This window comes from Aythya marila, assembly GCF_965140915.1.
Source record: "Aythya marila genome assembly, chromosome: 14".
NCBI lineage: Eukaryota > Metazoa > Chordata > Aves > Anseriformes > Anatidae > Aythya > Aythya marila.
The window spans coordinates 662,124-678,884 of NC_139055.1; the positions used below are offsets into that span (position 1 = coordinate 662,124).

At 38.7% G+C, this 16,761-nt stretch overlaps 1 protein-coding gene across 1 annotated transcript; it reads right to left on the bottom strand.

Moving 5' to 3' along the window:
* Positions 1 to 3,545: 3,545 nt before the first annotated feature.
* LOC309883426 (ovomucoid-like) lies at positions 3,546 to 8,668 on the bottom strand (the record flags this gene model as incomplete). Its single annotated transcript, XM_082771456.1, has 4 exons — positions 3,546 to 3,591; positions 4,155 to 4,282; positions 6,414 to 6,433; positions 8,605 to 8,668. The coding sequence occupies 4 exons, from the start codon at positions 8,666 to 8,668 to the stop codon at positions 3,546 to 3,548; spliced, it is 258 nt and encodes an 85-aa protein (XP_082627582.1).
* Positions 8,669 to 16,761: the final 8,093 nt, after the last annotated feature.

Sequence of the window (16,761 nt, forward strand, 5' to 3'; positions counted from 1 at the left end):
ACACAGCCCTTAATCTTGCTGTTCCTCCAGAAGTCATGGACACCTGTGGCTCTAACCAACAGTTTCTCTTTACCTTAGAACAAATTTAAAATTTATCTCTTTACCAGTAACATATCTAATTAATGCTGGAGGTACTAATGTGAGTAATCTGGCTAAAGAGGATTGAAAAAATGCTTTAAGAGTATCTGAATAGTCCAGTGGCTCAGTGAAGAATTTTTATTACAGTATTTTTCTTGTCAGATATCTTATCTGCAACTTCAAGACATGGCAACTTCACTAGATTCTCAAAGATGTTCAGAAAATATTTCAATGGTAGGTAATGTGTCTGTCTTTTTTCCGGGGGGGGGGGAAGCCACACTATAAACAACTAAAAAAATCCATGATTTTCTTTTTCTATTAGAATTACAAGGATTTCTAGCCTCTTTATTTCAGAGAGAAGATAAAAAGATGCCACCTGCACCTAATGCTTACCTCTGGAGATGAGCCCCTCCACCACTTTTCTCCCTACACATACTACACATAAAGTCTAAGTTTATTGAGAAAAATACACCAAGCAGAAGCACAGTGTGGGAGGTACCATGAAGAGAGTCACCACAGTCCTCATTCTAGGAGCTTTCTGTTCCTCACATAAGCAATTTGTGTGATCCAGCATTCATCACAGTAGTCCATCCTTTGACACATGAAATTGCTAATTAATCTTGACTTCAGTTTCAAACAGAAGAGGGACATAGTCTGGACAGAAACCTTTCATCCATCTTCATTAATCTGAATGTTTGTTTCCAATTTTATACTGGTCCTTGGCTAAGAATGCTGTTCTAAACTGATAACCTTAATGGGACATCAAAATGAGTATCTTCTGCTTGTGCATCACTTAGAAAATAACATGCCAAATTTCTCCTTTCTGAAAGATGAGTAAAAGCCAAGGTCATAGTTGACCCCCCATCAGTTTCAGTGGCCACTGAATTCTCCAGTGATAAGGAGGTTTTTAATGTACTATGAGCACCACTGTCCGTTAGAAAGGACTCTAAAGGCTCCCTCAGTGGGGAATAAACCTCAGTCTTGTTCTATGGTTTAATGGGACGCAGTAGTGAACAGGAATAGCATTTAATAATGTTAAGAAATCTAGCTGGCCAGGGTTTACATAGCATTCAGCAGTTATTGCTATCAAGAAATGCAATGCTTAAAGGAAATGCAGTCAGAAAAAAAAGAATCCTCTTGTTAAATTCACTCATTTTTTAGTTGTATTTGACATAAAAATGCAGAGTTGTTATTTTTTATGTTTGGTTGGAATGTAGCACTCCATCTTTCTAGAAATATTTACTTTAGCATTTCTTACTTCTTATTTTTTCCTTTCATTTTCCGTTGTTTTCAGTTTTATCTTTCTTCTAGATTTTCCCAGCCAAGGTGATCAAGAGAGCACAACTTTTACTATCCTTGAACTCTAAACCTCCCTTCCCAAAAAGATACTGTTAATATTTTGTGTTCTGAGTTCTCTGAGTTTGAAAGGTCTCCTCCAAATTGTCCACCAAGTATGCAAAAGGCAGCAGGTATACATGTACATGAAAGAGAAGACATTTGGTATTCTTTGAGATTAAGACCCTCTTTATCCCACAGGTTGTTTTGTGTGAGGTATTATTTTTTTTTTCAGTTGTTAGAGAACCAAAGTTAGGATGAAAAAGAAATGTTGAATTTCAAATCCACTTTGACTTTTGTAGTTTGTTTAGTAGCTAGAATCAGCACAATCGACATCACATACCAGAGGGTTTGCATCTATTTACTGAGTTTAACAGGCATTTACTTTAAAAATGGTTCAACCAATTCATGTTATAAATCAAACTAAAGACTAGGCTTACATCTGTGTGTAATAGCAAATTAAACAGAGCCTCTCTCATGCAGAGGCCAGCTAGTTGAGTCCAGGCACATCTATGGTATGAAATCACTTTTAGTTTCCAAAATTTCATCCAGTTTCCTGTCTGGGAATGGCCCTCAGCCTCCCAAGACATGCCTGAGAACTGTTGGGAAGAATTTTGATCCAAGACAGAACCATGCCAGGGCTACGCTAACAACTTCAAAGTAAAGAAAGATGATGGAGTTTCAATGCTCACAGTTGTGTTCTGGCACTGTTAACTCTTTGGTAGAGAAGTAGCCTGTGAAATACTGTTTATTTGGTCATTATCAGGATCGCAGAAGTCCGAAATCCTCTTCTCCTGTATAAAGAACGAGAACAATGTCCTCAGGTCTGCCAAGAGAAATAACAGACCCAATGGACCAACAAATCCTCTTGATCCTTCTATTACAGAACTCAACCAGCCTGATACTACAGTGATATTCAGCCAGCAGTGGAATGGCTATGCTTTTGGGTATCTTGCCTTCAAAGGCAAGAGCATAAGTTTCCTTTCTCATTTTCCATTCTTCTGAAGTATGAGTCTTACTTCAACCTAACTGATACCCACATTCCAGTGCCAAAATTTTCTTCAGGTGTAATCCCAGCAAGGTCAGTCACTTATAAACTTTAATTCTGGAAAATGTGTTCCCTTAACTGCCTATTCAAGTGTAAAAGACATAAACCAGTTTAACAACAATGATAAGGATGTAATAGCAGAACAGAAATTTCTCCAGGTCTGAAAGCAGCCAATTTATCAGAAATTAAAAGAATCATTAATGGTTACATTTATATGACAGGATTTAACAGAGACACTGCTATGAGGCTTATCTTGTTTTACAGATTTGGGGATTTGTTTCATTGGAGGAAAAAAAAAAAAAAAAAGCCAGATTGCAGGGTAAATTCCAATGTCATGGGGCCATGTAGTGCATATTTCTAGTATTACAACTTTTGTCTTCTGTACTTGGGCTTTTTTAGCTCTGCCAGCACTGTCCCTGGCTTCAGCTCTATAATTATTTTCTCTGACTTGGGAAACATCTCCTTTATAAATAACGGATAAAATATATTTATTTATATTTATATTTATATTTATAAAGGTTGCCATGGACAAAAAATAAAAAGAGTCTACTTTTATTGTAATAAACATGCAAACTAAGAAGCTAAAGATAAATGAATCAGAATTGTACAAAGTTAAAAGAAAAATGAGAATTTAAAATTTAACTACAAAACTGGAAGAGTACAAACACTTCCCAGGAAAGCTGAGGCCTTTGAAAAGAAGTGTGTGCAGAAGTTTCTGGGTAAATGAGTGAAAACACTTCACCAACTAGGAGAGCTGAGGCAATGCCTGCACTAAAATCAAGTGGCAATGTAAGAAGGTTTAACTTTCACTATGGAGACAAACATATAATGAAGTGCTCATGTGAAAACCAATTTGTTAGAGAAACAGGAATGCTCATGAGAATCCTGAACTGGAAGACAGAACTGTCAATCCCAGCACTCTGGATCAGAGGGAAACACAAATGACAGCGCACAGCTGAAAAGTCTACTTTGAGCTTTGTTTGCCATCATTAGGACAGGCAGAGTGAATGAAATTAAATTAAGAGATCATGATAAGGCAGTGAAAAGCTGTTCTCAGCATTCTTCTCTGTCCCACAGAATTCATTCAGCATGCACCTTCTTGCTTCATATGTAAGGCTCCTCTACTTCTCCTGCAAAAGAAAGGACATAGACATTGCAGATAGTAAACTTAATGTTATGAACACAGACCTCCTCAAAGTCCTCAGCCAACAAAATGCTAACAAAGAAGATGCTATAAAAGTTTGCAGCAGACAAGAAGGCATTGATTTGTAAAACACTTTATTTTAAAAATTATGTTATATAGATAAAAAGCGAGAAAAGTTTCTGATATGTCCAATACAACTTTTGAATTCTTGTATGACTTGATTTGGCCCAGATGCCTTGTTAGCCCCGTGTGGCTCAATCAACTCTTTTATGGTCCAACCTCCAGTTTCTGCTAGAATAGGAATATTTGTGTTGCTCGCACAAATACCAAGGTCATCTGTTTAGATCAGTTGACTCTTGTTGGTGGGAGAAGCAATTAATCTATAAAGATGAGGAAAGAGGCAAAGGAATGGAGCCTCTTAAGCAAAGATGCAGAGTAATTGAAATCCTGAACAGAATGACAGCATTTAGATGGAGTGGAAATACCAGAGAACTCAGCTAATCTCAGAATTTAGCTTATTCGGGAGTCATTACTTAGTATGTTACTTACAGGACAGCCTTGCAGAAGGAACATTTGTTGTTATATGTTTTCCCATCAGAGCCACAAAAAGGTTGGTAGAGTTTTTCACAATAAATAGGTCTTCCTCTCTCTAACCTCTTGTATTCACTGCAGTCTACCTGCAAATAAGGTATCATTTTTAAAAAGATGGAATACATTTTTCTCACATTCTCTATTCACCTACACAAATAATGGGTATGTATGATTTTTTTTTTTGATCTATGATAAGGTTGTCAGCTGCTGTAGAGAAGCACGGTCAGTTGTCCTCTACCGTCTATGCTTGCTGAGCTTAATCCTCAAAAAAAAGAATGTTTCTTCTGACAGATGTGTGTGATGCCACCAAAGTCAGATATTGAGCACCTTTGGGGATTTTGCTGTCTGTCTAAATAAAGATGTAATCACTGGAAAAAATACAACCTGTTTTTCATCTACAAAAAGTTGAGTCTTAATATATTTTTCTATGTGGTTGCAAATGTTAGTAAATTCCTGTGTGTGTGTTTTTTTTTTTTTTTTTTTTTTTTTTTTTTAAAGCGTGTTAATGGTTTCTTTCTCTTTATTCCACAAATAGCAACTTGTGACATTTTTTACACTGGTGAAGAGACCTGGCCAGGCAGAATTAGGTAAAGGCCTGGGTAAGTATTAGCGTGAAAACAAATTGTTGAAAGGCTCTTAGTGAGATCATATTTATTACTGACTTGTATGTAAAAATGAGAGTACAAACTAATAAAATAAATGACTAAAAGGACTTCTGTCCTGTTTCTGGAGCTCAATCTTCTTCTGTCAAATGAATGTAATTCCTGGTATTTGACAAACAAAGAGCTCCTTGTGCAGTTCATGTATTCTATTCAATGTGCTATTTGTTGTCCTTGAAAGCCTGTATTTCATTGCCTTGGAAATCACCTCTCTCTTGTGTGCTGCTGTAACTAAAATTGGCTCAGCTCTTTTTACTGCCAGTCTAGTGAGAATTTGAAACATTAGTCTTTGCAGGGAAACTACTATTGAAACTTGTCCTTCCTAAAGATTTATCAAAAGTAAGTTGTAAGTATTTAAAACAGAACCTAGCTTTGCTGTTCTCTTGGTATGGCCTGATTGTTTATCCCCTTCGTTCTACCTCCTAGTGAAAAGGAGGAGTTTACTTCAACCAAAACCTGGAATTTATTGCATATTATGTGATTATTTTTACACTGGTGTTTGTCCATGGTCTGCAAGAGAGTGATGAATGAGGAACTGTGTGTGGGCAGCTCCTCCAGCAGCCTGTGCCATGGTTGCAGTGAAGACTGGCAGTTTGAGTTAGCTCCTCTGGCAAATGGGTCATTAACCAATCACTCTTTTAGGTATTACAGGCTCAAATCCAGTGTCCCATAAGAAAAGCATTTGGGATATTAGTCAACCTAGATTTTTCCTTCATTTGATCATTTACCTTTTCTCCAAAGCATTTCAAACACTGGGCTGGAAAGCAGGAGGCAGCACACCTAACCCCAATCACAAAGGCAGGTCAGAGACCTGACACAGCCGATTCCACAACGCAACCCAGCTGAGGCAATGGCATGGGTGAGAATCTCTGTAGCTGTACCTCTCAGTTTAAAATTGGTCAAACACTAACTAATAAAAAAGCTAGAAACTGGGTGAATTTGCCTCATATATACATGTAATGGTTCGTAAAATGGGAGAGTGGAACAGTCTCTTCCTGGAAGAGTGTATGGCTGTGTAGGTTCAAGCACTGAATGCTGTGTATGTTTTGCTAGTTTGGGGCCATGCTCTGTGTCTGTTCACGCACGGATCTCCATACGCTGCTGCTCTCCGCTGGACCCCTCAAGGAATTGTCTCTGGTCACCTGAGCATGGACTTGTATTACTTAGTGGCTCATTTATTTCAGAGGATGACACCAGAATGGATGCTCCATCAGTCAGGGATAAATTAAAATCTTTAGGTGTATGATTTAGGATCTGAAAGTCACCAAGCAAGCCTTATAATGTCACCAGATAAATATATATTTTTTTAAATCTCAATTTTCTGGCTTATAATTTTGCCTTACCCATTCTCTTGCCCAGACTGCATTATACAAACAAACATCTGGAAGGTGTCAGGGCAACTATATGGAAACCACATATCTCAACCTCAGGGATTTTTTTTTTACTTTGGCTGCAATTAATTAATGTTTAGTATGTTTTCTCTGACCTCATCAATCTCTGTGTACTGTTGTTACAAACTATGTATTTTTGTCAAGAAATAAAGGAGAAAATGACTTACCGCATCCTCTTTGGCAGCATCTACAATATAAACAGAATCACAAAAGATAAAATAAAATGCACTGTTGTAAATATTCAGTTTGCAAATAGGCTGGTTTCATCAGCACCAGCCCTTCCAGCAACACCAAGTCTCTTACCTTCTTGAAAGTAAATAGTGACATAGTTTTTCAGTGTTGAATAAGATACATGTGTCAGGACTTATTAAACAAGCGGGTCTTACTGCATCGTTTACCTTAGAAATCTGTGTCAGCAGCTAGAACAGCCTTTGTCGTCAGAGGGAATGGAGCCTATTGTTCCCTTTTTCATCAGTGAAAGATTAAAGACCCAGGAGTCAATATTATGTTAAATGGCCCATCTTCTTCAGTATTAATTGGTTGGGCATTGGTTTTAATTTCCAGGTCTACCAAAAAATTCATATGTGGCTGTAAGCAAGTCATGCTGTCCTTTTATACTTTGATCTGTCTATAACGAGGATAATATCTTCATTAAAATTTAATGCTAAATATATAGATTTTGATGATAACGAAATTTGGATCATAGTACCACTTTAAAAATTGTTTTCTCTTGCCAATCAATATGGAATCCAAACTATTCGGAGAAGGATTGGCTCCTGTTTTGTATATACATGGCATCTAATATAATGGAGCCCTGATCTCAGGTGGGGCTTCAAAAAGTTCCTTCTAAACAGCTATTCAATGATAATTACACCTCCCAGAAAGTAAACAAGTAACATTGGCATGTTTCCACTATGGTGACACATTCATTACTTTCCTTAGGAATGTATTTCGTTCTTCTCCTGTCCTGTAATTGTCATTCTGTGTCTTCAAAGGGATAGAAGTTATCAGACAGCGTTTTTTTGTACAGAAGGAGGAGGAAGAAAATGCAGTGTAATATAAAAGGCAATACAGCTCTAGCTCTTATTTTTCTGATTAAGTGCAGCTGGTTTGAATCAGGATTCAGCTGACATTCAGCTTTGCACTAAAATTAATTTCTGTAGAGCTCTTTACATCTTCTGATCAAATACAGTCACCCAAAGTAAAGAAAACTAGCATAAATTATTCACTGTGTCAAGTTTTGGTCAATGTCGTCAGAAGCTTTACTGAATTTTCATGATTCTGGAATCAGATCAGATTTAACCTATGTCCACAAAAACATTAAGATTTTTTTTTCCTCCCTGGTAATCTTTTGTACCCACTATGCACTTGGGAGTTAAAGTGAAAAAGATCTGGCTCAAAAAGGATTGATCCATAAAGTTTTAAAGCAGAGAAGATAAGCTAGAACATCCAAGGAACGGATTTGCTGGAATTCTCATGAAAGCAATATTTGTTTATTTGTTTTGCCACTGCAATGAATAAAACTGTTTGAAAGACTATTTTTCATCAAAAGCATATTATATCATGGAAATTATAATTTTTCATAAAAATTTTGATTTTGAGATTATTTTCAAAGCAAAATTTTCTGAGCCATTCAAAATGGAAAAGGGTTATGTTTCATAACTTCAGTTTTGTTTTAGTAATTTCATTGTATTTTACTTAACATTCATGTAGCTATCGGACCACACTATACTAATAGCAGAGAAGACTTGCACTCCCCACGTTCAGTTAGTCTAAATGTACTTTTTTTTTTTTCTGAAAGTTTTTTTTTTGCTCTAAAAATTAAATAAATTACCAAGTGAATTACAAGTAAATTACTCAAGAAATTCCTCCAAGCTCCATATTTTACCATAGAGCAACTTGCACCTCAAAGCGATCTCCATCCTGACAAATTAGCATCGTAAAGGAGGTTATTCACAGCATCTTTTATGGCTAGTGCATAATCAACTATCTCCTGCTTGCTCAGTTTGGCAGGATAAGGATCTCATCAGCTCTGAGCAATGCACTCAGATCAAAGAAAGAAATGAGTTGGTAAAAAAACTGCTTTGCAGTCTAGACTTTGCAGTTCACTCTTTAGTTACAGTGCAGAAGGCAGCTCTGATCCACACCACCATCAGGGAATAAATTTCATCTGCCCAAGTTGGCAACTGTAAAGCTAGTGAAATAGTGCTTACTAATGAATGCACAAGCATAAAATTTCACTTACTTTCTGCCACCCCAGCCCAGCAACCACTGCTACCTATCCTAGTTCACTGAGAAGTCTGAAGTACTAAAACATTAGAACTATAATGTATTAGGAAATAAAAAAGGGCTACTCACTTGCTAAGCAAAGAACTGCCAGGGTGAGGAGCACAAAAGTGCCTGTTATCTTCATGGCAGACATAGTTTCTTGACCTGTTTCACAGCCAACCTGTGCTCCAAGGTTGGTTCCAGAACGCTTAGCTTAAATGCACATTCACGCATCTGTGGGTGCAGATAAATATATATATATACACACACAGAGCAGGAACCCTGATGATGAAATCCCCCTTGTAGAAGGTAATTAGAAGAAGGTGTTGCCCATGGGTAGTGTCACCAAGAATGTCTTTTGCACAGTATGAAGGTCAGACGTACAGGGCAAAGATGAGAGTCACAGCATGGATTGTGTTGATAAAGGAGATGAATTGTTCTTTGGCTAATCCCCTTGCCTAATTAACTGTTCCATCTCCATTAGCGAGTTCAAGGTGTGACTCATTAAGGTGGTTACTTAATGCTGATATGTTATTGCCATATTGACTTTTAGAGCTGAACATAATTCCCATGCAAAAATATAATAATAATAACAATAATAATTCTACTGGGAGTATTCCAAAACATTCACACCAGTGTAGCTGAAATGCTGAACTCCTATTCTCCTGAAAATTTTGAGACCTGTGTGGGTAGAGGAGATGCTGGTTAACATGGCCATGCACTGAATCCTTTCAAACTGCCTTGTGGGTGCAGTTGTGACTGGAAAAGTGTGTCTTTTGTGTGAATACCCACACTCACCTTCACACACAGCCCAGAGGATTTCCTAGCCTTTCAGTGTTCTTCTGCCTTTAAAGTTCCAGCAGTCTGGTGCTCAGAAACAATGTGATGTGAAGAAAGGAGCAAAAATACTGTATTCAACGGTGTTGCGAAGAGAAGTGATGTGTTCACAGGCATTGTGCATCCAGCTGAGTTACTGGCAAATTTGCTGTCATGGTGAAAGGGACAAGGTCCCTCTGCCTGCCCATCTTTTTCTTTGTTGATAGTTCCAGTGCAATAAGTGTCATACACAGGATTCTTTAAACAAATTCAACATACCAGTGTGATACTGACAACAGGCATAACTCTGTTGCTTTTATAATACGGGCAAAGGGTAGTGGCACAATGGAAAACTCAGATCTGAGTCTTTTCTTAAAGTCCAAAGAAAAATCATGTTTTGAGACCATATTTCTGTTTGAACCCATCTGTCCAGAACTGCCTTCTGCTTAGTGATTTGGAGTGTAGCTGTCCTCTTTAATATCTTCATCGATGATCTGGACGAGGGCATCGAGTGCACCCTCAGTAAGTTTGCAGATGACACCAAGTTAGGTGCGTGTGTCGATCTGCTCGAGGGCAGGAAGGTTCTGCAGGAGGATCTGGATAGGCTGCACTGATGGGCTGAGGTCAACTGCATGAAGTTTAACAAGACCAAGTGCCGGGTCCTGCACCTGGGGCGCAATAACCCCAAGCAGAGCTACAGGCTGGGAGAGGAATGGTTGGAGAGCTGCCAGGCAGAGAAGGACCTGGGAGTGATGGTGGATAGTCGGCTGAATATGAGCCAGCAGTGTGCTCAGGTGGCCAAGAAGGCCAACGGCATCCTGGCTTGTATCAGAAACAGTGTGACCAGCAGGGCTAGGGAGGTGATCGTCCCCCTGTACTCGGCTCTGGTGAGGCCGCACCTCGAGTACTGTGTTCAGTTTTGGGCCCCCCGCTACAAGAAGGACATTGAGGTGCTCGAACGAGTCCAGAGAAGGGTGACGAAGCTGGTGAGGGGCCTGGAGAACAAGTCCTACGAGGAGCGGCTGAGGGAGCTGGGCTTGTTCAGCCTGGAGAAAAGGAGGCTCAGGGGCAACCTTATTGCTCTCTATAGGTACCTCAAGGGAGGCTGTAGCGAGGTGGGGGTTGGTCTGTTCTCCCACGTGCCTGGTGACAGGACGAGGGGGAATGGGCTAAAGTTGCGCCAGGGGAGTTTTAGGTTAGATGTTAGGAAGAACTTCTTTACCGAAAGGGTTGTTAGACACGGGAACAGGCTGCCCAGGGAAGTGGTGGAGTCACCATCCCTGGAAGTCCTTAAAAGACGTTTAGACGTAGAGCTTAGGGATATGGTTTAGTGGAGACTGTTAGCGTCCTCGATGATCTTGAGGTCTCTTCCAACCTAGAAATTCTGTGATTCTGTGATTCTGTGATTCTGTGAAATTGTCACAGTATGAAAGATCCCTGTGCACTGCTACAATTCACAATATTTCAGTGATCACCTTTCCTACATTGCAAGACAGCTTGGGGCTTTTACGCCACGCAGGAGTTGGGGTCATATATGCTAAATTCAGTAAAACAGAGGGACTGAATATCCTTTCAAAAAAGGTTGTAGTATGTCAAATAGACCTTGGGCCCTGCTAACTCATGCTTCTGTGTGGAGAGCAAGAGGGATACTGACCATCTTGTCAGTAAATGAAGAATGCAGATAATGAATAAATGGTTAATTTCTCATCACTTCTGGAGTGGAAAAAAAAAAAAAATGCCACTGAATTGAAGTTCCACATTAAGATAGGGGAAGAACAGGATAGTTGAAGATCTGGTCTGGGATGGAGGCCTGCATATTTTATTTATTTTATTTTATTTTGCTTTGGCAATATGTGTGTGTTCCTATAAGGTGCAGTTAACAAAAGACAAGCTATGGTTTAAATTGGTTGGTCTGGATTCGGCTGCTGTGGGCTGTCAGTGGAATTTTGGTTCTGGAAAGCCCAAGAGCCTGTCTTAGAATGTAAATGAATGAATTTATGGAGAATATTCATGAAATGTTGTTGGCTGATGTTGATGATTGCTACTCTAGGCAGCAAGAACAAAACCCCAATCAAGAAGATATTCCTAATCTGAATAGATTTAGCAAACAAGACTTCAGAGGACTACTTGAAACTATAAAACTGCAGCTTGATGGAACATGCAGCTTCCTTGACACTGGTATGAGGAAACCTCCCACTTTGGTTGCACTGTCTTGCCTAATTTGCTGCTACAGAGTGTACCGTCTGATGCAACCTCAGTATCCATCTCATCGTTCTAGCAAAAGAATATAAGCATCTGTTTACAGCCTTCTGTAGGGAGGTTTTCTGAGGCCTAGTGAAGAAAGGAAGACAGCACATTTGGAGGTGGGAGTAATGAGTGAGATATTTGGAGGTGGGCTAATGAGTGAGACAGATTTTGGCTGAGATTTTTCTTGGCACTTAAAAGTTATCGTAATATCAAAAGGATTCCTGATGCTTATTCTGTGCCCCATAGCAGCAAATCCATGGTGTGAATGTTTCCTTTCAAGTAGTGTTTAAGTGTTTTGATTAGGGCTTCCAAATCAAATTATCATTCATTTTCTGAGCAACAGACTTTAAGCTGCATAGGGTCTGCCCAGACCATTTAGATAGGATGGATATCTGATGAGAAGCTGTGATATATTGTAGGGTGCATAAGAGGCAGAACACTAGAAGTAGGATACAGCAGAGATCCAACAAAACTGGAGACTTTTCCATTTTGAAACATCAAATCTATCTTGAAGCTTTAGGAAGAAAAATGCCATACACAGAAAGTAATATTCGGTTTCACTTTCTACAATGAGGTAATACTTAGATGCAAAATCTAAAAATAAAATTCTGTAAAATTAATGCCACAAAGCCTTTATCACAACTCCTATTTAGAAGGATACCAAAATGCCTCAATATCCATCTGCCTAACTTCAAGAATGGGAAAAATTCATATTGGGAAAGTGCAAAAATATTCACCAGTTGACTGAAAATGTGCTTCATCTGAGGCACTTTTCTGTCCAAACTTGCAGAGACTTGTTTGCTCTGGTAGTCTTCAAATGGAGCTGGTCTGACAGCCTGACACCTGTCATCCTCAGGTAGGCCAAAGGTTCCTCCAAGTCAAAATGCTGCCGTCAAGAACATTCAGAAGCAGATTGAGTAGAGAATACAGAGCAGTTCTTCTCTTGGTGGACAAGCTGGACCTGAGCCAGTGGTTTACCTCATTGTGAAGAAGTATGACCCCACATACTAGGCTGTATTGTTAAGAATACAGTTATCAAGTCAAAAGAAATAATTATTTCACTCTGCTCAGCACTTACAAGGCTGTGTGTGGACTGCTGTGTATGGTTCTGGGTCCCCTGCACATGAAAGACTCTGAAATACTGGAACAAGTCTAGTGAAGGACCACCAAGAAGATGTTTAGAGGGATGAAGCACATACTAGAGAGATTGAGAGAATTAGTTTGCTCACTTTGAAGACAGGACGCAAAGTCTTATTGTTATCTTCAGCTATTTTATAGGGGGGTACAGAGAAGACAGAGCCAGACTCTTCTTAGAGGTACACAGTGAAAGGAGGAGAAGGAATACAGCAGATTGCAAAAAGAGAAATTCCAATTAGAAGTGAGGAAAACAATTTTCACAATGAGAGTAGCCAAATGTTGGAATAGGTTGGCCAAAGAGATTGTGTGAACTCCATCCTTGGAGATATTCAAAAACTCTTCTAAATTGATCATGGTTTGGTGGTGGGGCATGGATGTGTGGAACCAGCTGACCTCCAGTGGTCCATGCCAACCTACACTGAATCTGTGATTTGTGAAGGCGAAAGTGAACTGTTGGTGGTAGTCACCTGCTTAGGGATTTTGTGGCATATTGTATTTGTCCTTATGAGGCAACATTTCTAGATTTCACAATGCAGATATGGACATCAGAGTAATAGTAAATTGTACTGATTTTAGCTACTTAGAAGTATGACTGGTTGCAAAACAAATGTTCAGACCTATTTAGTAATATCTGCTTTCCAGAGTTCAATGAGTAGGCCTTTTTACCACAGCTAAAACTAGTTCTGAAATTGATGGTAAATACTCTGCTCGGATTGAAAACTTCCAAGTAAAATGTTGGCCTCATCAGCAAACTCGTGTTAGTTTCCATCAGACAGGGGGGTGCTGTTTTGAATACATGTATATTACTGGGGAACTCTGATAATTTTCTACTTTTATCACTGTATCTTGTCTTTTCCCAACTTCTTACCTCTCCAAGTTGTTGTTTTGAAGAAGAAAAAGTCTTTACATAGTGAGCAAATGTTTATTAGCTTTAATGGGCCTGTTACATCTGGTAAAGATATAATATGCAGTGCATGTTTTTCTGAGTGTGAGAATATGTGTCACAATTACTGATATATTGCTTTTATTTTTGTAGCTCAGAGCAGAGCCACAATGTGATGCCAAATATGCTGCTGCAGCAAGTCATTAGTCAAGTGCCTGTTTTATTCTGCATGGGAGGATGTTATCTGGCTGCGTTCCAGAAAGTATTGATGTATAGTAGCTTGTTCCCATTCATAAGGCAGAGTGCCTTACATTGAGGACATCAACGGCGCTGAAAAAAAGGCACATGGAATAGCTAAAAACTTACTCATTGCAGCCACGTATCCCTGGGAAGAATGTACAAGGCAAGGTTTATACTGATATCATCAAGAGTGGGAATTCTGACGTATTAGTGATTCCAGTGCATGTTTATACATAATCCATTTCACAAACTGCTTCATTTTTATTTATTTATTTTATATTTTTTTTTTTGTGCGTAGGTGGTTAGGGTTGTCCACCCATGTGCAATTAATTAAGAATTTAAAGTCTTGTTCAATGGAAGGCATGAGAATCAAGTGATGTATTTCTTAAGTCATCAAACTGTGCCAAAACATTTGGGTATTTGCCTGAAGGCAAGTGAGTTTCCTACTTTCCACACCTTAAAAATAATCAAAGGACTTTTTCTGTAAAATTGAAGGTATCAAGCTGGGACAGATCCCAGCTGAACATTTCACGTGTTATTTTAGAAAGTCAAAAAAAAAACAAAGAAAGAAACAAGCAACAACAACAACAATCTGCAAAGGGTAGAGCTGATTTTTTTTTGTTTTTCTTTGTATCTTCTGATAACTTTAAGATAAATTGCGATGTTGTGATACCCACTGTTGTGCAGCTACCTTGTCAATCTTTTTGTCTTGGTGTCACACCATTGCTCAATGACTCAATTCTTCCTTCACAGACATATGCAAGATAGGCATTAACAGCTTAACATGAAGTATTGAATGAACTAGAAAGTGAGTATAGAATAGGTCTTATTTTAAATTGCCTTCTGTTTTATATTTCAAGATGTAATTTCCAGGTGGTTTGCACTTTGAAATTCTGTCACACAGAAGTCAGTCAAACTGAAATATTCGAGGAAGTTTCTTCTAACATTGCTGAATGTCTCAGGGCAAAGGTAGAGGACATACATTGATTTTGCCTTCAGTACAAATACTATGATTTTTATAAGAGAGAAGCGACAACTTATGAAGAGGGAAAAACTGAAAGCCAATATGGAAGGATGGGTGGATGTGAAGCATTTGGAACTGAAATCTTAATATGCATTCTCTCACAAACCCCATAATTAAAGGTAACCCTTTTTTCCTTTTTGATGTTAGCAAGTGCCTGCTTACCCACCTCTAAAGGTGGAAGCACATAGAGGATAGCAAGCTCCTACTGCAACCTATTAGTGCCTCATTAAGTACATCAACTATTTGTAAAGCATTCTTTAAGATGAGAAGCACCCACAAAAAGCCCCGAAGGGAATTAGTCAGTGTGTGTTCAGTGCAGATTTATGGGGGTGTGGTAGGTAAAATCTAAAGTCGCATGCTGAATGGTGAGTACAAATAGAAAGCTGGAGGTGCTGCCCATTTCCAGAGAATGGTGAGTAAGACAGGGGTCTAGTAAAAGACATATTTTGTGATCCTATAATTAATGACTGTTGTACAATAGGATCCGCAGGAATATACTTAATTCCATGATGACTTTAGTTCTGCAACTTTGGTTTTGCAGTCTGAAGGCTTTGACGGCAATTTTGTGCGTTGTGCAGGCCAACTGAGTGTTGTTAAATTTATAAGGTTTCCAGATTTTTTGCAGCTCAACAAGGAGAGGAATTAAGAAAGAGAAGCATGAGGATTAACTGACACATCAACTATTATTTTCTTAAGTGGATAGAGTACATTAGGAAATATATGTATATGGAGCCACCCTAGTGAATATGTGGTGTGATAGTAACACCTTTTTCTACAAATTAGTGAGCTGCTCAGAGATGGGAGACTGTGACAATTTCTAGAGCAGACATTCAGAGGTGCTGTATCAGGTCCCACGAAATAGATAATGATTGTAGCCAACTTTATGTCTTAGAGTGCAGCCATATTACAATTAACTTGCTTTCTGCAGAAGAAATGGGAGTTTCAAGCTGTGCTTTGTTGTTGGCACAGAAAGGCATATTCCCCTAAGACAATAGTATTGGCTTTGTCAGGATACTTGTACATTAACCTGAGTATTTCTGTGTGAAAACTAGTGTGACTCAAAGTTAACACAGGGTTTCAATGATTGGTTTCAATGGTGCCAGGGTTTCACCCAAGACATCTGAAGAACTGAAAGGTCCCACTAATTCTGAACATTGTACCAACAGTATCAGAGAGAAACCTCAAAGACCTCAAGATATGTCAGACTGGTTTCAGTTGCAAACCTCCTGACCACAAAGGCCAATGAATTTCAATGTACCCTTAGACTGCAAAAGAAGCAATCATTTCTCAGCTTGCAGAAGAGGGTTCTGCACCACATGTCACTTTCCAGTGTTGTCCTGTACAGTTTTACAGGCCATGAATTTGGTAGCATTGGTCAATTCATATAAGAAAAGATGTTACGTCTCCCTGCAGACGTTGCCTCAGAAGCAGTGCAAATATTCTGGTAAAGTCACACGTCATATTAACCATTCATCTTAAAAGATCACAAGTAAACCAAATTTTCTTTTTGAGATGCATTTATTAGATGCATTTCTTTGAAAAACAAGTCATGAAGTTAATTTAATTCTTGCATTTATAGCAGAAATAAGAAGTATACAAAATATTAATAAATACCAGCAGAACTTGTAGCCAGATTATCAACAGTTTTCTGAAATATCAGATACTTCCCATATTTCAATGTTTAAAGACTAAATCACCACCCATTTCTAAGACTGGAACAAAAAGGAAGCATGGTCACAATGGAAATCTTTCTTAATTTCAGTGATTCTGTATCAGGGATTAAGGCCTAAATCCTCCAAGATATTTAAAAGTATTTTCCCCTCCTGAAAGTCACAATTTAGGTGTTTGACAAAAACATACAGGCTTCAACACATGCTTCTGCTTTTTTTCCAGACCTGGG